Raw genomic sequence first — 22,785 nt, forward strand, 5'->3', positions numbered from 1 at the left:
GCAGAATCGAAGAAGGCTTCATGAAAGATTATTGCTGGTTCTGGGCAAGAAAGATTTTTTTTTTTTTTTTTGTCTTTTTGCCATTTCTTGGGCTGCTCCTGCGGCATATGGAGGTTCCCAGGCTAGGGATCAAATCGGAGCTGTAGCTGCCAGCCTACGCCAGAGCCACAGCAACGCAGGATCCGAGCCACGTCTGCGACCTACACCACAGCTCACGGCAACGCCGGATCATTAACCCACTGAGCAAGGGCAGGGTTCGAACCTGCAACCTCATGGTTCCTAGTCGGATTCGTTAACCACTGCGCCACGATGGGAACTCCAGAAAGATGTATTTTAAAAGGTGGAAGGAGACAGCAGAAATCACTCTAAGCTAATGATAGGCTACAGACAGAGAGATGTTTGCAACAAATGATGCAAACCCAGCATAAAGAAATCCATAAATCAATAAGAAAAAGTCAGGAGTTCCCATTGTGGCTCAGTGGGTTACCTGACTAGTATCCATGAGGATGTAGGTTCAATCCCTGGTCTCATTCAGTGGGTTAAGGATCCAGCATTGCCGTGAGCTTTGGTGTGGGTTGTAGATGTGGCTCAGATCTGGCATTGCTGTCCTGTGGCATAGGCTGCAGCTCCAATTCTATCCCTAGCCTGGAACTTCCATATGCCACGGCCCTAAAAAAAAAGACAAAAAATAAAATAAAATTATTTCGGAGTTCCCCTCGTGGCACAGTGGTTAACAAATCTGACTAGGAACCATGAGTTTGCGAGTTCGCTCCATGGCCTCGCTCAGTGGGTTAAGGATCCAGCGTTGCCATGAGCTGTGGTACAGGTTGCAGATATGGCTCGGATCCCGCATTGCTGTGGCTCTGGCGTAGGCCGGTGGCTACAGCTCTGATTAGACCCCTAGCCTGGGAATCTCCATATGCCACGGGAGCGGCCCTAGAAAAGGCAAAAAGACAAAAAATAAATAAAATTATTTTGCTTTATAAGTTTGATGGTAAAAGGCATATTCCTTCTACCTAGATTAGCTTGGGTAATTGCCTAGGTAAGATACAACCTTACCTAGTATTTAATTGAACAGACATCTCTGAAAAGGTGATCCCTGCTTTTCAGTCACTGGAACGGTAATTCTGGATAATTCTGCCTGGATCTTCATGCAGCCAGGCGGCCTGAGATCCACCAGATTCATCACTGACATGGAGGAAAAGTCATGACCTGAAAATTTCCTGGTTCAAGCCCTCCAAACCCCCCACCGTGTGACTTGAGGGCAGTTTCTCTCTCTCAAGGCTCGGGCTCTTCGCCTGTCTCATGGGATAAGGATTGCAGCCTTGGCTACCAGACTGCAGAGTGGGGAAGCTGGTGGGAGAAAGTCCCTCCTGCCCCTTCCTCTGCAAGGGAGGCCGCCTGGCAGGGGACAGCCCACAGGGAGGGTGCGGCCAGGCGTGGCCTCCGGTCACCCCTCCTCCGGGCCGCCCTGGTGACAAGGCAGCGAACCTGCACTAGAACTGGGAACTAGAGACATGAACAAGATCTTCCCCCAGGTAAGAGCTGCCCAGGACGGCTCCTGACCTGGGGGAGCCGACCCTGAGATGACTCAGCTCCCTCACCTCCCTGGAGGCTCTCTACCAGGTTGTAGGGGGACCCAACAGGTGAATCAGGTACCCGGTCCAGGTGGCGGGTGCTGGGAGGGGACAGGAAGCCAAGGAAGGGACATGATGAGAGGGGGCATGAAGGAAAGCCTCTCCAAGGAGGAGCAGGCTAAGCTGGGCTGCGGGACCAATGGGAGCCAAGTGGACAGTGGGGAAAAGGCATTCCGGGCAGCGGGCACAGTGCAGGTGAAGATAGGAGGACATGAAGCGGGCATGATGCTTTCAGGGTGTGCAGCGTGCTGGAGCCGGGGGGCCAGTGCTTCCACCCAAGGCTCTTGGTGACGCTTCTGAAAAACATTTTGGCCCAGCTTGCCGAGGCCGGACCTCACCTCAGCCCACACCTCCCTCTGTTCTCTTGGGCAGGGGGAAGGCAATGCTGCTGCTGGACCCAAAGCCCTCTCTGGAGGGGAAGGTAAAGGACATCGGACCCGGGCCTGTGCCCTCCCCCCCCCCGCCGGGGGGGGGGGGGGCTCCCTTGAAGCTGGGCTGTTGCTATGGAGACACAAGGGTCCCGCTGTCTCTCAGACCTCAGCCCAGCTGAGGTCCAGCTCAGCTGCCAGGCCATCCATACTGCCAGCCACTTGCTTAATAGGGCTCTTCATTCTCTCCACACACAAGCACGCGTGGAGCACCTCCTGTATACTGCCCACTGCGCAGGTGCAGCTCCACAGACACATGGAGGGAAGAGCTCTGTGGTCCAACCCCTGACTCGGAAAGTGACCTGGGTGATTCTCTTTACCTTGGAGGGATACAGCAGGCAGGATCACACACCTATGTAGCACCTGCTCTCCAGCCACTGGCTTACCACGTGACCAGGACAGTTTGCTTTACCTCTGTGGAATAAAGGAAGGAACACATTTACTGAGCACCTACTATGGGCCCACATTTGGTCAGTAAGGAAACAGACCCAGAGAGGTAGCTGCTAACAGTAACTCTCAAGGACCAGGGCCCGATGATGCACCTGGCACCGCAGGGCCTCTTTCAACCCTCGGGACAGTTCTGAGGGGCTCCTGTGATGGGGCAGTAGCAGATGGGGCAGCTGAGGTGAAAGGAGGTCAGGGAAGTCGGGGCGCTTGGCCAACATGAGATCCCACATGGACGGAAGGTGGGAGGCGGGGTTCAAATTCGAATCGGGGTCCCTCTGGTTGCCTTTGGCCCCACACTGGTGTTTGTGTATTTCAAGCCTGGCTCACAGTGGGCGTGGTGTGAAAAAACGGCCCCCCTTTCCCCTTGTCTGTCCCCGGGGTGAGGGTGGGGAGATCAGCACCTATAGGCTTTCAGGCTTTGGAGTGCAGCCCTCACCTGGGCACGGGCCCCCTGTCTCTCCTGTGACCCCACCTGCCTACGGCCTGTGCTGCGCAAATATTTGAGGACGCCTCTCCGTGCCAGCCCTCCGCTGTCTCCCTGGTTACCTGAGTTTCCAGGGAGCTGCCAACTAAGGCTGTGGGGGACATGGTTTTAGATCTATCATCTCCTACTATGTCTCTGTTCTCAATGCACACCCATCCCGAGCGCCAGCCACACAGGGCCACTTGCTGTCCCCCACATGTCATCTGGGCCTTTTCTCCTGTGCTCTCTACCTGGAGTGCCCTCTCCTTGCACCTGCCCCTCACCTGCCTCAATCGAGCCCCCCATGTGAGACACCTTACTCACGCTTTCCTAGCAACACTTGCTACCCGGCTGTGCGGCACCTGTGAGTAGCGTATGGGGCTGACTGCGAGGCAAGCACAGAGCACCAGCTCTGGAAATGTGAGCAGATTTTATGGAAATGACCTGAGCTGACAGATATCAGGCCCTTGTCTTGACTCCTGAATCTCTAGGTCAGGGTATTCACAAAGCACGTACTGTGTGTCTGCCTCTGAGCTGGACCTTGGGGACACTACGCCTGCGCCTGCCCCCTGTCTGAGATAAGTGTGCCCCCAGAGGCGAGCAGGAGTGCCCACACTTTTTTTTCTTATGTCCACATCTTGTCTAATAAGTGCAGCTCCAAGCTTTTAGAAGGCACGTGTCAGAGCCGTGGCTGTTGGTGTGTCCTCTGCAGGGCAGGGCACCTAGTGGGTCCTCATAAAACTTTCAATATTTCACAAGCAAGCAAAAATTAAAGGAGCAAAGCCAGTTAAAGGAGGAGGACATGACCTATCACGGTTACTGCCACAGTACTTAAAGTATAGAATGGCAGAGTTCCCTTATGGCACAGCAGGTTAAGGACCTGGCATTGTCAGGGCAGCAGCTCTGGTCGCTGCTGTGGTACAGGACTGATCCCTGACTCAGAAGCTTTTACATGCTGTGGGTGCAGCCAAAAAAAAAGATACGGAATGTCACATAGTAGGTGCTCAATAAACATAAATAGACGCTAAGACCTTTATAGCACTTACTATGTGCCAAGCACTGCTGTTGATAGAATACCCAGCTCAGTCCTCTCAACCACTCTAGGGTGGGCATCATGACTCCCATTTTCCGCCTGAGGAAACAGGCACAGAGAAGTGAAGTGGCTTCTCAGCGTCGTGGCCCAGCTGGGAAGTGGTGGGGCTGGCATTCCAATGGGCATCCTGATGGGCTCCAGAATGAACAATCAGTTAGCATCAAGGAAGGGGCATGGGTTTGGGCAGCAGATAGGGGTCGTTCACACCCCAGCTCCACATGAGGCAACCTGGACCCTTTCTTCTCTGAGCCTTTGTTTCCTCATCTATAAATAAAGATTATCTCGAAAAATAAAAATAGTGGCTATGAAGGGTCTGCCTTGGTTTCTGCCCCACATACGGGCTTAATCAGCAGGTGTCCCTCTCTCTCTGCAGAAGGACAGGAGGGTGGGGGGGGTTGTGGAGCCGAGACCTGGGACCCCCATCCAGAATGCCAGCTACTAGACCTGGGCCAGGGACCAGTTCGGTGGGGGTAGGCCCACAGGCAGAGCTGAGAGCATTGTGGTGGGCTTGGGAGTCCCCTCCCCAGGAAAGCCTGTCCTGCCCCCAGGACCCTAGTGGGGAGGGGCCATGGTTACAGTTGTGGGGGGATCCCTGGGCCCCAGCACTGGCTGCGCCATCACTGCCTTCCCATCCCACACGGCAGACTGCAGCCCTCCCTGCTGCTCGCGCCAAGGGGCCTGCCTCTCCGCCTTCCTGCTGCTCCTGCTGGCAACTCTTGGAGCCCTGATTGCCCTGGTCGCCATCCTTGGACCCCCACCTCGCACGCCAGGTCGGGATGGGCAAGAGAGGGTGGGTCAGATGTGTTGGGAGGGGGTGGGAGGCACAGAGAGATGGGGGAATCCTGACCCCGGCCTGACTTCTCCGTGAAATGACTTTTGGACAGTTCCTTGGGGGGCATGTGCAGACACACACAGATGCAGACACAGACGTGCCTCTGAGCCCACATTTACGCATGCATAGCATCAACTGCAGAGAGGACCCAGCTCTGATGCTACGTCTTCCAGGAAGCCCTCTCTGCCTGCCTGGTTTAAGAGTCTCAGTCTCAGCTCCCACAGTTCTGACACTTCCTCTTCCCCGAGTCCGGTCTCCCTGGGTCGTGCTGTTCATCTGTGTGTCTTTCTCCAACACGTCCCTGTGGCCCCCACACCGAACCTGCCTTTATGGAGCTAACAGTTTGGAGAGTGACACAGATATTAACCCAATAAGCACAGTAAGGCAGGGTTAGTGTGGCTGTGAGTCTGGAGCAGGGGCTCTAATCTAGTCCAGGAGTCGGGACGGGCACATTGAGAAGAGAAAGAGGGCTGAGGTCTGAAGGAAGGTGGGATTGGTTAGGGGAGGGGGTGGCAGGAAAAGCAACCAGGCACAGGGAACACCATGTGCGGAATCCCTGGGGTGGCGAGGAAACGTGGGGGCCTGAAGGACATGGAGCAGTGGGTAGGGCCAGCGGCGTAGGACCTCAAAGGCTGCATTGGGGGTGGGGGTGGGGGTGGGGGGGAGGTCACCATCCAGAGAACCACAGGAAGGGATTAAGCTGGGGGCAGGGTGTCACCAGACCCACCTTTCTGGGAGATGTCTCTGTAGCCTAGCAGGAGGTGCTAAGGGGACAAGGTGGGAGTAGGGGGCAAAATCCACAGGACCCTGGAGTTCCCGGGTGGCCAAGTAGGTAAGGATCCAGCAATGTCACTGCTGTGGCATGGGTTCAGTCCCTGGCCCGTCTGTAAAGTGGGGCTAATGATAACACTTTACAGGGGTGTTTGGAGAAACAACAGAATAAAAATGTGAGACTGTTTCACAGCCTGGAAACTTATCCCAGATGTAAGGGCTTGGAGCATAAGAGTCCCCAGCTGCTCCCAGTAGGTTGCTCCTGATACTCTCACTGGCACTAGAAGCCCCACCATGAAAGCTACTTCCTTAACTCCAGCCCTGTCCTCAGGAGTTTCCCGTGAGACAGTCATTCAATGAAGGCAGCAACGACGACTTCGTCTGCACATTCTATGTCCCAGGGTTATTTACACAGAGGCTTTTATATAATCTCTCCAACGCTCCCGCAGGGTGTGTGCTATGATCCCCATTTTGCAAACCAAGAACTCAAAGCACAGAGAGGTCGGGTCATCTGCCCACGGCCACACAGCTGGCAAGCTGTGTTACTGGGGCTTGGACTCCATCTCCGATGTTGAACCCAGTATCCTCCCAGCTGCTGCAGCCCCTCACCCCAGCTCGGGTAGGGCTTGGGGCGGGGAGAGAAGTTGGCAATGTGTTTGGAGGCACCAGCCTTGACTTTTCTGGGGCTTGCCCTGCCCACTCAGGAGCCCAGGCCTGTGTGACGCCGCTGAACAGGACAGGCTTCCTGTGCCACGACCGGAGAAGCTGCATCCCGGCCAGCAGGGTCTGCGACGGTGTCCCTACCTGTGCCCACGGCGAGGACGAGGAGGAGGCCTTGTGCCGTGAGTACCAACTCCAGGGTGCCAGGAGTACCAACTCCTTGAGATCTGCCCCCCACTCCAACTCTCCCTGCAGCCACGCTGAAGCTCGACCACCTCTGAACATACCAGGCACCCTCATGTCCCCAGGCTTTTGCTTATATATGGTGGCCCTCAGCCAGGAACATCTGCCCCCACCCTGTCACACACACCACATATGTGCCCAGGCCAGGCTATGCCTCCACTCAGGGCACCTCCATGCCCAGAGAACATGTGTTCAATCCTCATGGCAGAGTTCAAGTGTCACCTCCTCCAGGAAGCCTTCCCTGACTCCCAAGCTAGATCAGGTTCCCTCTTTGGGGCTCTCACAGCCCCTGTGCTGCCCTGTATCCTAGCCCTAGTCACATTGGTTGTCACTCTCCGTTGGCATGATGGCCACCCCCATCAAACCATGAATTCCTCTGGGGCAAACCTAGTCTGCTTGAACTAGGGGCCCAGGGCCTGGCACAGGCCATTGCACAGAGAGGTATCCGGAATAATTTGCTGAATAAATAATGAAATGAATGAATGCATGAATGAACGAATTGGAGGGTCTACTCCCAGACCTTAAAGAGCTGATAGTTCTCAAGAGAGAGGAGGAGGTCTCCGCTGGCCTAGCAGTTCAGGATCTGGTGTTGCCACTCCCGTGGCATGGATTGATTCCTGACCAGGAACTTCCACATGCCATGAGTGTGGCCGAAAAGAGTGGGAAAAAAAAACCATATATTCATAAAGCAAGAGGAGCATGGCACTTTCCATGGAGGAGGGAGAGGGCCTCGGGAGTTGGAGAGGGTTTGGGGGCAGCTCATGAATGGAGAGTCATTGCATCATAGACCCTCAAGACCAGAGGAGATCTTAAAAGTCAGCTAGGGAGTTCCTGCCGCGGTGCCGCGGAAACAAATCTGACCAGGAACCATGAGGTTGCAGGTTCAATCCCTGGCCTTGCTCAGTGGGTTAAGGATCTGATGTTGCCTTGAGCTGTGGTGTAGGTCACAGACATCACTCAGATCCTGTGTTACTGTGGCTCTGGTGTAGGCCAGCGGCTACAGCTCCGATTAGAACCCTAGCCTGGGAGCCTCCATATGCCGCAAGTGCGGCCCTAAAAAGCAAAAAAAAAAAGTCAGCTAGTCCATGTCTCAGCTCGAGCCCACATCCCTTCTGCCACTCAGCCCCTACTTGCCCACTCCTGGAACGGGGAGCTCACTACAACTTGAGGCAGCTGATCCCATCACTGCCTAGTTTTCCATGGGAAGGTCTCCCTTGTGCTGAGTTTAGAGCCGCCTCCCAGTAGCATCCTTGATTGGTTCCAACTCTGCCCGGTCAGCAACCCTTTCCCCCCCACAAGCTACAGTTCAATCTGTCTCCCATGATGGTGGCACTGCATGGACTTGCCCCCCATGAGTGTCCTCTTCCCCAGCCATCTCTGAACTCCCCGTTGCCTTGTGACTGGTCTTCCCCTTTCCGCCAGCACACCATACAACACAGACCAATGCCCGTGCCCCTTTCCCTGGACTGGCTCCAGAAACATCCATGACACTTCTGAAGAGCTCCGGCCAGTCCAAGAAACAAAGGCTTTTCCCCTCCCAAGTCTGGGTTATACCTCTAGTGATGTGGCCTGAGTTTATGTTAATTTTTGGTAGCCCTGTCATGCTGCTGACTAACACAGAACCCACTTTTAAGAAAGATGCTCTGGGAGTTCCCATTGTGGCGCAGTGGTTAACGAATCCGACTAGGAACCATGAGGTTGTGAGTTCGATCCCTGGCCTTGCTCAGTGGGTTAAGGATCCAGTGTTGCCGTGAGCTGTGGTGTAGGTCGCAGACGTGGCTCAGATCTGGCGTTGCTGTGGCTGTGGTGTAGGCTGGCGGCTATAGCTCCGATTCGACCCCTAGCCTGGGAACCTCCATATGCTGCAGATACGGCCCTAAAGAGCCAAAAAAAAAAAAAAAAAAAAAAAGCACGTGAACCCACACCGCCTGATCTGGGATCCAAGTGCAAGACTTCACATTTTCTCTTTTTATATTCCATTCAGTGGAAGCTTCCTGGAGGTGAAGGAACTTGAACCTGGACTTGCAGGTGGAATGGTTCTGGACAGGGGTTGAGGAGGAACTTCTGGAGGGAGGAATAGAGCAAAGCAATGGCAGGGAGGGGGCGGCTCAAGGGAGTGAGGATGGGAGAGGCAGCTCCGGGAGCCCTGCTGGGTGAATAGCGAAAGAACCCTCCCCTCTCCTTGACTTGACCTCCTCCCCAGGAAACCTCCTTGTCCCCTTCCTGGGATTGGATGGGTCGTGACCCTGCGTTTGACAGCTGCCAGGGTGGCCAGAACAATCCTCCTTCAGACAGCTCTGAGCCAGCTGTGGCCAGATGCAGACTGCCTCCCACCCCATCTGCCCTCTGCAGGAGACGTGCCCCAGAGCCTCCCCAGCTTCCTGGTGGCACACTGTGGTGACCCCGCTTTCTGGATCTACTCAGACCAGAAGTGTGATGGGCTCAACAACTGCGGGGACTGCTCGGATGAACTGAGCCCAGGTGGGGGTCTGGGTGCAGGCTGGGCTGGGGCAGCTGGCTGGGCAGTAGTCAGGGGGTAGAAGTTGAGACTCTCCCAGGCTTCCCTTGCATCCCCTTCATGCATCCCAGGAAGAAGTTTTCCACTCCCGCTTGAATGCCTCAACTGGCAGGGTGCTCACTACCACTCCAAGTGGCTTCTTCTCAAGGGTTATTCTTTTGTGGTGGGGAACTTACCTTCAAGGGCACAGATGAGGAAACTGGGGCCCAGAGCGCGGTCATGGAAGGAGTACGTACGTGGTCTAACTGGGGTTTGAACCTGGGCTTCCCTCGTCTCCCCTGCACCATCCAACAACCGTGCAAGGAAAGCAGGGAAGCAGGGCAGGAGTCACAGAACCCAATTTATACACAGGTAAACTGAGACCAGAGGGAGAAGGGACAAAATAATGAGTAATAGGAAGGGATCATGGGTCTCTTGACTCTAGGACTGGAGTTTTTTCACTGTCCCAGGCTTTCCTTCCAACCTCTTCCCTGGTGTTCGATCCACACACACATTCTGAGCACGTTGGGGGGGGGGTTGGCCTGGTGCCAGGTTCTGCTAGGGGAGAGTCAGGAGTCAAACAAGTGTCCTACTCCCACGACTCACATCATGTGATGCCAAAAGGAAGTGCTGGGGTCCTGGAGAGGTTTTTTTGTGGGGGGCGGGGGAGTAAAAATCAAGGGAGGCTTCTGAGAAGAGGCGGCATTCAAGCAGGCTTTGAAAAATGGACAGGAGGATGTTATTGTGACTCGGCAGATTACCAACCTAACTAGTACTCATCAGGACTCGGGTTCGATCCCTGGCCTCGGTCAGTGGGTTAAGGATCCATTGTGGCTGTGAGCTGTGGTGTAGGTCACAGACATGGCTTGGGTCCCTCATTGCTGTGGTATGGCTGTGGTATAGGCCGGCAGCTGTAGCTCCAATTTGATCCCTAGCCTGAGAAACATGCTGCCCGGAAAAAAAAAAAAAAAAAAAAAAAGGCAGAAAAGGACAGGTTTCAACAGGCAGAGGCCAGGTGTGCAGGGGAGAATGCTAGCAGTCCAGGGTCCAGGGCAAAGGAGGGGAGTCTGCAGGGCGCCCTAAAGGAGTCATAAGCAGGCAGGTGCCACTGAGTCAGGGTGAGAGAGGAGGGCAGGGTGACATGTGCCCAGCAATACCTGAGCATCGACCGTGGGCCTGGCGCTTTGCCTATCGTCCTTAACAGCAGCCTTGAGCTGATGAGGAAACTGAGGCTCAGATAGGGTGAGAGATTTGCTTGAGACAACACAGCCTATGAGCTGGGGAGCCGAGATTCTCTCTCCTGTCGAGGAATGAGGAAGGTAGTTACCCGTGTCAGCGGGGTGGGGCTATGGGAGCCATGGCAGGTTTCAGAGCTAGGGAGTGCCCTGATGCACAGGACATTCCAAGACACAGCAGCTGTTCTTCTGCCGGCTCTTGTCTTTCCAGTGACGACGTGCCCACCCTGTGGCCCTGAGTGGTGGCGCTGCCCCTCGACCGTCTTCAAATATTGCAGCTGCATCCCCAGGAGCCTCTGCCAGGACCACGTGCAGCACTGCTCCGACTGGTCAGACGAGTACTCCTGCCCTGGACCTTGAGTGGGTCGCCGAGGCCAGAGTGGGCGGCTGGTTAGCATGGCACTGATGACCCCCCCACACACACAAGAGCTAGGAATCCGGGCGCACAGGGGCGTGAAGGAGCCTGTGGGATCATCTAGTGGGATCTACACACCGTTGCCTCTGAATAGGAATTGCCTCTCGTGCTTTCGAGGGTTTCAGCCTCTGTTTGAACCCTTTCAGCGACAGGGAGCTCACTACCATTTCAAGTAGCTCCTAGCAATGATGAGAGAACCTGCTTCCATGATTTGAAGCTTGTCTCTGGGTCACATGGAGGAAATATGCCCCTCTACTCTGAGACAGGCTCTCAGATACTGACCTTGTCGCCCCTTGGTTAAGTCTTGGGCTCAAACACCAAGCTGAAAGTTTATCCCTTTGTAGATGGCACAGTTATGAAGTATATACCACTTCCCGCCCCTTTGGTACCTGAGGCAGATACCGCTGAGCTTGGCTGCAGCTTTCGTGTCTTTCTCACTCAGTAATCCTGGTGGGCTCACTGATGGATCAGAGGAGATGCACGTGAGATGGGGTACTTGTCATCCCGCCACTAGGAAGCCACCCCAGGAGGCTCTGAGCTGTAAGAAGAGCTTGAGGAGCCCCTCCCTACCCCTTGACTATCCCTCCTCCCGCCTCCCACTCCCACCCTCATGCTGTGACCAGTTGCCCCAAACAAACAGCCCAGGGTCCTTCAGTTAGGGATCGTATTTTGGTCCTGGAGCCTGAGTCAAAGAGCTGTTTCTTGACATACCTTTTCTAGTTTCACAACAGCAGGCAGGCAAGGATGGATAGCCCCATTAAACAGATGAAGAGACTGTGGCCCAGACAGAGAAACGACCAGGATCACACAGAAAAGTCAAGGCTGGAACTGGGACTCAAACACAGTCCATGGTGTCCCAGTTCCAAAGTCTTTCCTGCTACCAATGTGATTCTATCTTGGCCAGGGTGGAGGCAGTGTCTGTGGCTTATTTAAAAGGTAGTTTGAGAAGCAGAGTGTGGCGTCTTTACTCTGAAAGATGCACTGGGAATCTGGCCAATGGGAGGAACGAGGGAGGCAGACGAAGCCCCGCTGGAAATTAATAAAATCAGTTCTATGTATCAGTCTTGTGTGATTTTGAACGGAAAATGGGCATCCAAGAAATGGGTCAATTCTGCTTCATTCCACTGCCACGTTCATCCATTCATTCACTTACGAAACAGTCTCTGCGCCTGCTCTGGGCCAAGCCAGGTGCCAGGTACCCAGAAGTGAACAGGCCTGGATCCAGCACCCAAGGAGCACAGGGGCTCATGGAGGAGACACCTCACACTGGAAGGATGGGTGGGACAGCAGGAAATGCAGGGCTGAGGGCCTTCTTGGGAGCTGGGAACAGTCATATTTCTGGCTCGGATGACCTGAGAGCCAGCTCCTAAAACAGGGTGCCTGAAGGATCCTGCCCAAGGGAGGGTCAGCCCTGGGCGCTGGCATCTTTGGCTGAATTTCTCTCCAGGTGTGGTCCTAAAAAAACGAATTCATATGCCAACATGTTCCTGATGCCCTGAGCATCAGTTGTTGAAAACAAGCCTGGAGAGAGGCCATGGGAACAGGAGCCCGTGTTTGTTCACACTAGTCAGCTGCAGGAGAAGCCCAGTTCCTGCCAGGAACTGCTGGTGCTGAGTTGGTCCCCGCAGGAGAGAGGCAGGGAGACCCCAGGGGTATCCAGTCCTGGGCTTCTTCAGTGGGTTGTGGCTTCCTCAGAAAAATGCCAAGTCACTGGCACCTCCGGTTGCACATAATTCTCCCCTCCCCTCCCAACCAAGCCCATCCACGGGGTTAAGACGCTTCATTTTACAGGATGGAGAGACCAAGGCTGAGACCAACTTGTCTGAGTCCATTCAGTGTGTCAGACCAAAAGCCAGCTTTCTAGGCACACACAGTTGGCACTTGCTGATGGCTGGCTGTGAACTGGACATTGTGCCAAGTAAGAGCTTTACCTCTTGAGAGTTCTCATGGTGGCTCAGCAGGTTAAGAATCTGACTAGTATCCACGAGGATGCAGGTTTGAACCCAGGCCTTGCTCATTGGGTTAAAGGATCCGGCATTGTGCAAGCTACAGTGTAGATCACAGATGGGGCTTGGATCTGGTGTTGCTGTGGCTGTGGTGTAGGCAGGCAGCTGCAGCTCTGATATGAACACTAACCTAGGAACTTCCACATGCCACATGTGCTGCCCCCATCCCCCCAAAAAGAGCTTTCCCTTTCATTCTCCAATAAGGCTCTGAGTATGGTACTGTGTTTATAGGAGGCTTAGAGAGGCCAGGCGGCTTGTTGAAGGGTGTCTGACTGGTGGGGGCAGAGCCAGTGAAACTGCCCGCCTTCCCTAAGACAAAAGTCTTTCTGTGCCTACCCACTTCATTTCTTGCTTAGTCTCCTAGGCCTTCCCTGAGTTCCAAAGAGCAGACTCAAGGAGTTCCCTGGTGGCTCAGCAGGTAAAGGATCTTGCGATGCCACTGTTGTCACATCAAGCATCAGAAAAAAATCATGCCTCCCTGCAACTCTCACCCCACACATTACCTTTAAAAGCCCTTCCCTGAAAGTCAGTGGGGAGCTCAGATCTTCGAGCATGAGATGCCTGTTCTTGTTTTGGCCCTGCAATAAAGCTTTCTCTGCTCCAAACACCAATGTTTCCCTATGTCGGGCCTCACTCTACCTCGGGCACAAGGATGTGGGTCTGACAACACCAGGAGTCTGCACACGTAGCCACAGCAGTTTGCCACTTTCTGCCGTATCTCAGGAGGTCCAGGAAGCTTCCAGTGGCAGTGATGCCTGAGCAGGGCCCTGAAAGAGCCAGATGGGAGGCAGGGACAGGACAGCCTGGGGTGAAGAGCTGCAGGGGCCAGTGCAAGAAGGGCTCCTGAGGGCATGTGAAGTCATCCCTTGTGGTTGGGGTCTGAAGAACCTCGGATTCTGGGCAGCAGGAGTGAACTTGACTCCGGACGCTGCAGGGTGTGGGCAGAAGTTTTAAGCAGGAGAAACACATTTGATTCCTCCCTTCTGAGGACAGGCTGCAAAGAGGGCTCTCCTCCATATATCAGGAATAAGAATGCATCATCAGGAGTTCCCACCATGGCTGAGTGGAAACAAATCTGATAGTATCCATGAGGTTGCAGGTTCGATTCCTGGCCTCGCTCAGTGGGTTTAAGGATCTGGCGTTGCCATGAGCTGTGGTGTAGGCCAGTGGCTACAGCTCCGATTCAACCCCTAGCCTGGGAACCTCCACATGCCTTGGGTGTGGCCCTAAAAAGACAAAAGGCATAAAAAAAAAAAGTCATGATCAGACTACTTAGCAGGCATGCAGGGGAAAAGTGAGATCTGAAAGATGATTGCTGCTGAGAAAGAGTAAAGCTTCAAGCAGAAGAAGGGGAGGGCCTAGCACTGCGTAGGGACTTAAAATGAATATGTTGGCCAAAGAATAGCGCATAACCTAAAAGTGGCAAGTTAAGTTTTGTTCAGGAATCTTACTGAGGACTATAGCCAGGAGATGAGCTCTGAGGAACTGCTCCAAAGAGGTAAGGAAGGAGCCAGGATACATGAGTTTTTCGCTGGGTAAAAAAACATGTTGGATATCAAAAGATTGCTCTACTCATAACGAACAGACATGTCAAATGAATGATTTTGGCACTTCTTTATGTGTAAGAAGATGCAAGGATGTGGGTTCATTGAAATTACCCTTTGGGGAAGTTCCTGTCGTGGCGCAGTGGTGACGAATCTGACTAGGAACCATGAGGCTGTGGGTTCAATCCCTGGCCTCACTCAGTGGGTTGAGGATCCAGCGTTGCCATGAGCTGTGGTGTAGCTCAAGACACGGTTCGCATCTGGTGTTGCTGTGGCTGTGGTGTAGGCTGGCAGCTACAGCTCCAATTTGACCCCTGGCCTGGGAACCTCCATATGCCTCAGGTGCGGCCCTAAAAAGACCAAAAAAAAAGAAATTACCCTTTATGTATGCATCTTTACTATCTAGGGCCAGTATCCAAAGTACATCAATTTATCCTGAATACAATTTATCTTGAATTCCCCTCAGGGTGCACCATTGGTGGGAGACTGCAATGCCTAATGGCTTGATCCTTATAGAATTGGGATGGTGTTTATTGAAACAGCAGGGAACATAAATGCTGTATTTAGTGAGCATTTAGTACATACCAAGCACTATGGCAAACTTTTATATGTCTTAGTTGCTGTAAATTCTGTTTTCTTATCCTTACAACCATTCCAAGAACCTGGTTTGGTTATTTGTATTTCACAGGATCTAAGAGACATGAAGTTGCCTGGCTAAGATCACACAGCTTTTACTGTATTTTTTTTTTTTTTTTTTTTGGTTTTAGGGCCACACCTTCGGCATATGGAAGTCCCCAGGCTAGGGGTTGAACCAGATCTGTAGCTGCTGGCCTACACCATGGCCACAGCAATGGCAGACCTGAGCTGTGCCTGTGACCTACACTACAGCTCATGGCAAGGCCAGGGTTCAAACCTGCATCCTCATGGATACTAGTCAGGTTTGTTATCACTGAGCCACAATGGGGACTCCAGATCACACATCTTTTAAGGGGCGAGGCCAGGATCAAACCTTGATAGGTCCAAACCCAGAGCCCACCATCCCCGCTCCCTGATGGCTCACTCTTTCTCAGACAGGACACCCCAGAAGAGAAAGCTGAGCCCAGGCCAGGGCGCAGCAACTTATAAAGAGGAGGCAGCTGGTGTTGGCAGAAAAACGATGTTTGTTCTTTTCTGGGTTATTGGTTCTTCCTTTCAGGAAGAAGCAGGTGCTGTAGCAACCTCCCAAACAGCATTCCATAAGCCGGATCCAGAAAGACACAGAGCCCAGGGCAGACAGCCAAGCCCCTCCCCTGGTTCACATGGGCAGAACAGGTGATTTAATGCCACAGCCTGCAGGGAGAACCCAGGTGCCCAGCATCAGTATTTGCCATCTCCCAGCCTCCCTGGCCCCGGCTCCAAGATCAGTACCTTAAGTACAACAGGTATTTGCTGTGCAAACACACAGGGATAGATGAATGGAATTTAAAATGGCTCAGGCTTTGCCCCAGGATTTGGACTGGAAATCTGGTCTGGTTTAACTTTATGCCATCGCCGTTTGCCTGGGACTCTGTTCATCTTTAGATTCACCGAACCACAGACATCAGAGCTGGTAGGGAGCTCAGAGCCCAAGCCAGGCTTTTGATAGGTAGACACTGCTTTCCAGAGGCAGAGAGGGAAGGGACCAGCCCAAAGTGGCACTTCCTGGTGGTTGTCGCTGGGATCCTGAGGGCTATTCAGCAATTCCAGATCAGGTAGAAGTGATTTCTCTGAGTCTTTTTCTTTTTTCTTTCTTTTTTTTTAAATATTTATTGAATTGTAATTTACCTTCTGAAATACACAGCTTTTAAGTGTGTGTATATATATATATATATATATATACACATTTATATATATATATTTCATGTATCTATAAATGTATACAAAATGTGTATATATATATACAATTTTAATATATATATTTCAGTGAGTTTTTATTTATTCATTTTTATTTATTTATTTATTTATTTATTTGGTCTTTTTGCCATTTCTTGGACCACTCCCGCGGCATATGGAGGTTCCCAGGCTAGGGGTCGAATTGGAGCTGCAGCCACCAGCCTATGCCAGAGCCACAGCAACGCGGGATCCGAGCCGCATCTGCAACCTACACCACAGCTCACGGCAACAACGGATCTTTAACCCACTGAGCAAGGGCAGGGACCGAACCCGCAACCTCATGGTTCCTAGTCGGATTGTTAACCACTGCGCCACGACGGGAACTCCAGTGAGTTTTTAAAAGAGCTTTATTAAAGTATAGGTGACAGGGAGTTCCCTTCATGGCTCAGCAGTTAACAAAACTGACTAGGAACTTCCATAGAGTGGCCCTAAAAAGAAAACAAACAAACAAAAAAGAATAAGTAATATATGAGATTTATCCATGTTGTAGCATGCTCACATTCATGCCTTTTTGTTGCTGAGTAGCATTCCATTACATGGATATACTATTCCTTGTGAATCCCAGGCTGAGAGATGCCCTCTTCATGTATTCATTCATTTGTTAAGAGACTTTAGGTTATTCCCAGTTTGGGCCAGTACAAATGAAGCTACTCTGAACTTTGTTTTTTCGGCTGCACCCGTGGGCCAGGGATGGAATCAGAGCCAAAGTCGTGACCCAAGCTCCTGCAGAGACAACACGAAACCACTAACTCCCTGTACCACAGCAGGAACTCCTGCTCTGAACGTTTACCTAAAAGAATTTTTTTTTTTTTTTTGGTCTGTTAAGGGCCACACCTACAGCACATGGAGGTTCCCAGACTAGGGGTTGAACTGGAGCTACAGCTGCTGGCCTACACCAGAGCCACAGCAACACAGGATCCAAGCCAGATCTGTGACCTACATCACAGCTCACGGCAACACCGGATCCTTAACCCACTGAGCAAGGCCAGGGATCAAACCCACAACCTCATGGTTCCTAGTTGGATTTGTTTCTGCTGCACCACAATGGGAACTCCCTACGTACAAGTCTTTATGTGGACGTAGGCCTTCAGTTTATCTTTGAAAGCAGACGGCCAGATGTGGTAGGCGTATGTTTAACTTTTATGAAATCACTTGTTTCCCAAAGTGGCTGTATCATTTTATTTTCCCTCTACTGAAGTAGGAGAGTTTGGTTGCTCTATAGCCTTCCCAACCCTTGGTATAGTTAGTCTTTTTTTTTTTTTTTTTCTGGTCTTTTTGCTATTTCTTTGGGCCGCTTCTGCGGCATACGGAGGTTCCCAGGCTAGGGGTCTAATCAGAGCTGTAGCCACCGGCCTATGCCAGAGCCACAACAACGCGGGATCCGAGCCGCGCCTGCAACCTACACCACAGCTCACGGCAACGCCAGATCGTTAACCCACTGAGCAAGGGCAGGGACCGAACCCTCAACCTCATGGTTCCTAGTCGGATTCGTTAACCACTGCGCCACGACAGGAACTCCTTATTTTTATTTATTTATTTATTTAGTCTTTTTAATTTTAGCGATTTTAATAGGTGTATAGTAGCATCTCATTGTGATTTTACTTTGCATTTCCCTAATGACTAATGATTTGAGTATCTTTTCATGTCATGTGCTTATTTGCCATCCACATACCTTCCTTGGTAAGGATTTGTCCAATTTGAAGTACAAATTCAAATTTTTTTTAATAGACATGGAAATATTCCAATTATCTATTTCTTCTGGATGACCTTTGATAATGGGTTTCAAGGAATTTATTGGCATAAATTTGTTGTATTATTATTATTATTATTTTTGCTTTTTATGGCCGTACCTGCAGCAAATGGAAATTCCCAGGCTAGGAGTCTAATGGGAGCTGCAGACACTAGCCTACACCACAGCCACAGCAACACGAGATCCAAGCTGCATCTGCAACCTATGCCACAGCTTGTCCAAACACTGGATCTTTAACCCACTGAGGGAGCCCAGGGATTGAACCCGCATCCTCATGGATACTAGTTGGGTTCTTAACCTGCTGAGCCACACTGGGAATTCCCAGGCCTGGGTTTTCTGATTCCTAGACTAGAACTGATTCTTCAGAGCCCAAAGAATGGTCTTAGAAAGAGTTCCCCTTGTGGCACAGTGGTAATGAACCTGACTAGTATCCATGAGGATGCGGGTTTGATCCCTGGCCTTGCTCAGTGGGTTCAGGATCCAGTGTTGCCATCAGCTGTGGTGTAGGTTGCAGATGTGGCTTGGATCTGGTGTTGCTGTGGCTGTGGCATAGGCCCGGAGCTACATCCCTGATTCGACCCTTAGCCTGGAAACTTCTATATGCTGAAGTTTCAGCCATGGAAAAAAAAAAACAAAAAAACAAAAACTGTCTTTGAGAGTTGATAAAGGAAATCGCCAAGGACAAGAGGCTGAAGCAGAGCAGAGTGGGAATTTTTGCTGTAGATACTGAGAATAAAATCATAACAGCAGGACGTCAAGATGGGTCGAGTCAATTAGGAATTCCAGAATGTAATTTCGCTTCTCCAAATGAGAACACAGGTATAGCCACAGCTCAATACTGGCAGATCAAGAATTAACCTGTGTTTCAGGATAAATTTCAAAACATAAGGATGGCAGAAGACACATGGTTAAAGGATCTGAGCTGCACCTGCGACCCTACATCACAGTTCATGGCAACATTTGATCTTTAACCCACTGAGCGAGGTCAGGGATTGAACCGGAGTCCTCATGGACACCAGTTGGGTTCGTTACCACTGAGCCACAACGGGAATTCCTGGGTCACTGTTCTTTACTTTCTAGAAGTCATACTGCATGAAATGTTACCGGACCATTCTCTTATAAATCTACTGCAAAGCCAGGCCTTCATGTTATTTCCACAGAAAAGGTAGGGGGAAAACCTTCACTGGAAGGACTAGAAACAGAGCGTGGCCTGCTGGTAAGAGGAATTACTTACAGGACTCCAGGTGATCGAAGCTAAGTTTAACACTACAAATGCAGTGGGACCAGAAAAAAAAAAAACAAACAAAGCTGCAAGCTAACTCTGCAAAACTTGCCTAGACACCGAATGTCCCAAGTACACCCAATCACTGGGGAAGCCAACTGCTTGCTCTTTTTTTTTGTCTTTTTGCCTTTTCTAGGGCCGCTTCCTGCGGCATATGGAGATTCCCAGGCTAGGGGTCTAATTGGAGTCATAGCCGCTGGCCTATGCCACAGCCACAGCGCGGGATTCTTAACCCACTGAGCAAGGTCAGGGATCGAACCCGCAACCTCATGGTTTCTAGTCGGATTCATTAACCACTGAGCCACAACGGGAACTCTGCTTGCTCTTTAACACTCCCGGCGCTTTCTCATCCTCGTGTATTTCCCTCTGTCTGGTGGCTTCAGAGGAGAATCCATTTCTCTGCTTTCTCACCTCAAGGCCACCTATCTTCCTTGCCTTGTGACCCCTTCACTGTATCACTCCCGCCACTAGGGTCTATCATCACGTCTTCTGCTTTCAACTCTGATCTTCCTGCTCCCTCTTAGAAGGACACTTGCGATTATCCTGGGCCCGTGTGGATGATCCGGGATGATTTCCCTATCTCAAGGCCTTTAATGTGGTCACATCTGCAAAGTCCCCATGACCGTGTATTCCAGGGGTTATGACCTGGACATCTTTGGGGAGCCGTTACTCAGCCTATCGCAGTGAGTAACCAGTATATGAAGGATTGTTCTATTCTGCTTTTAAACGTTTGAACACAAAACCATGAAAGAAAATACTCCTTCGGCCCCAAGACCCCAGTTACCTCAAGAATACAGAATTTATCCTCCTTGACATAGTATTGGTAGAAAAGAGAGGTGGCCTGGGAAATTTTATCTGTAGTTCTTATTTCCACTTCCTCAGCTCCCATTCCCTTTAATCTACTCCAGTTGGGTTTTTAACATGCACCACCTCCAGTCTAATCGAAGCCACAAACGACCTCCAACTTGCAAAGTATCTGTCCTCATCCAACATGAAGCACTCACAATTCATACTCCCTTCTCGTCAGAACACTTTCACTTCTAGGTTTATCTCTGTCTTGGTTTTAATCTCTGTCTTCAACACCCATTCCTCTCTTGCATGATCTTAAGTATGGGAAGCCCCAGGACGTGTCTCTTTCCTATCTACACTCTCCCTAGGTGATCACATGCAGTCATGGACTCCACATATCACCTCTGAACTGCAGAACCCCGACTTTATTCATATCTTCAGTCCTGACCACTCCCCTGAGCTCCAGCTCACATGTCTGACTGCCTACTTGTGCATCTCGTCAGGCCCCTCAACCTTGTCTAAAACAGAACTCTTGGAGTTCCTGTCATGGCTCAGTGGTTAATGAATCCAACTTAGAACCATGAGGTTGTGGGTTTGATCCCTGGCTTGCTCAGTGGGTTAAGGATGCGGTGTTGCCGTGCACTGTGGTGTGGGTCGAAGACACGGCTCGGATCCCGTGTTGCTGTGGCTCTGGCGTAGGCTGGCAGCTACAGCTCCGATTGGACCCCGAGCCTGGGAACCCCCATGTGCCGCGGGAGCGGCCCTAGAAAAGACAAACAACAACAAAAAAACACACAAAAAACAGTACTCTTGCTTTCCCCACCCACCCTACACCTACTCCTCTCCTGAATTTTCCCATCCATTCAGTTGCTCAGGCAAAACCTCAGGAAGGAGTCCCCTTTGATTTTACCTCCTCTGTTCCTTTACTCCCAGATACCTAACAACTCTACTTCCAAGACAGTCCCTGTATCCCATCTCTTCTCATCACTACTATCGTCCCTGTCTGGTCCTGGCTGCCATCATCTCTCACTTGGACCTCCCTGCACTACTCTGGCCTCCACTATGATCCATGCTCCATGCATTGAGCCCGCCAAGCAGCAAGGGTTCACGCTTCAAAATATAACTCAGGTGCCATGTGACTGGCGCTTAATCGGTGGCTTTGTTACACTGAAGTAAAATTCAAATTCCATGACCTACAAAGCCTAGATGATCTGCCAGTTCTCTCTCTTTCCTAAACTCATCTTTTACCACTTATTCACTATGCATAAGCCACCTGGCTTTCATGCTTCTTTTTCTGTCTCTCGAATGTGCTAAGCATTTGTCATCTCCGGCTTTGCATTTGCTCCTTCCTCAGACCCTCTTTACCCAGATGTTTGCATGATTAGCCCCTTTCTGTCATTAATTCTCAGCTCAAATGTCTCAGAGGACTTCTGCAACCCCCAAGTGAATTAAAAATTTAACTCTCAGAGTTCTTGTTGTGGCTTAGCAGTTAATGAACCCGACTAGTATCCATGAGGATGCGGGTTTGATCCCTGGCTTTGCTCAGTGGACTAAGGATCCAGCGTTGCCATGAGCTGTGTGTGGTACATGTCACAGACGTGGCTTGGATCTGGCATTGCTGTGGCTGTGGTGTAGGGTGGCAGCTGCAGCTCTGATTCGACCCCTGGCCTGAGAACCTCCACATGCCAAGAGTGCAGCCCTAAAAAGAAAAAAAAACTAACTCTTCCCCCCATCCCCACCCCCAGCATCTCACTACCTGCTCCACTTTATCACCGTGTGAACTTAGCTGGCCGACTTACTGTCCTATTTACTTATTTGTCTGTCTTACCTCCTTTGAACCTAAGCTCCTTGAAGGCAAATACTATCTTTTGTCTTGTTCACTGCTGAGTACCTAGCACTTAGCACATGTTAAAAGTGCAATGGATACTTTTTCAAATGAAATAGTTGAGCATTTTTGAATGTATGAAAAGAAAATCTGGGAGTTTCCGTTGTGGCTCAGTGGTTAGCGAACCCGACTAGCACCCATGAGGACGTGGGTTAGATCCCTGGCCTTGTTCAGTGGGTTAAGGATCTGGCGTTCCTGTGAGCTGTGGTGTAGGCCAGTGGCTTCAGCTCTGATTGGACCCCTAGCCTGGGAACCTCCATATGGCGCGGGTGAGCCCCTAAAAAGACAAAAAGACAAAAGAAAATCTGGCCTCATGTCGTATTATAATTCTAACAAACCAAAAGATCCTGTCTGATTCAGTAAATAGGGGTAGGACACAGGAATTTTCAAGTTAACAGATACCCAGAAGGCTCTGGGGCAGTGGCCCACAGACCATACTTTTGAGAAACACTTATTCATTCTTGTAAGCATTATGTAAGTAGGTGGCCTAGTTTTAAACAGGTAAATTGAAGGTTAGCAGAATTGAGTTGTATGTCCAAAGTTCATCATGAGTAAGCAAGTAAGCAAGTCTAAGACCAAATGAGACATTCTAATTTTATTTTTATTTACTTATTTTTTACTTTTTAGGACCACACCTGCGGTATATGGAGGTTCCTATGCTAGGGGTCAAATCGGAGCTACAGCTGCTGGCCTATGCCACAGCCACAGCAATGCAGGACCTGAGCTGCGTTTGTGACCTACACCACAGCTCACGGCAACACGGGATCCAAACCCACTGAGCAAGGCCAGGGATCGAACCTGCAACCTCATGGTTCCTAGTTGGATTCGTTTCTGCTGTGCCACAATGGGAACTCCAAGAAATTCTAATTTTAAAAAGGTTAATTTTACATGTAAGTT

The 22,785-nt window shown here is 51.0% G+C and overlaps 1 protein-coding gene across 3 annotated transcripts; it reads left to right on the plus strand.

The window, feature by feature from the left end:
- The first annotated feature begins 1,127 nt into the window (after positions 1-1,127).
- On the plus strand, positions 1,128-11,779 carry LDLRAD1 (low density lipoprotein receptor class A domain containing 1). 3 transcript variants are annotated; one of them, XM_047789029.1, is made up of 6 exons: positions 1,128-1,538; positions 2,010-2,058; positions 4,713-4,838; positions 6,376-6,513; positions 8,927-9,055; positions 10,518-11,779. In XM_047789029.1, exons 1-6 carry the CDS (start codon positions 1,518-1,520, stop codon positions 10,664-10,666), a joined length of 612 nt encoding a protein of 203 aa, XP_047644985.1. In that variant the 5' UTR covers positions 1,128-1,517; the 3' UTR covers positions 10,667-11,779. The 3 variants fall into 3 exon arrangements, with proteins under 3 accessions (XP_047644985.1, XP_047644984.1, XP_047644986.1); XM_047789028.1 differs by lacking the exon at positions 1,128-1,538 and adding an exon at positions 1,545-1,655; XM_047789030.1 differs by lacking the exons at positions 1,128-1,538; positions 8,927-9,055 and adding an exon at positions 1,545-1,655.
- The last annotated feature ends 11,006 nt before the right edge of the window (positions 11,780-22,785 follow it).

The sequence above is a fragment of the Phacochoerus africanus genome, chromosome 8, assembly GCF_016906955.1.
Source record: "Phacochoerus africanus isolate WHEZ1 chromosome 8, ROS_Pafr_v1, whole genome shotgun sequence".
Classification (NCBI taxonomy): domain Eukaryota; kingdom Metazoa; phylum Chordata; class Mammalia; order Artiodactyla; family Suidae; genus Phacochoerus; species Phacochoerus africanus.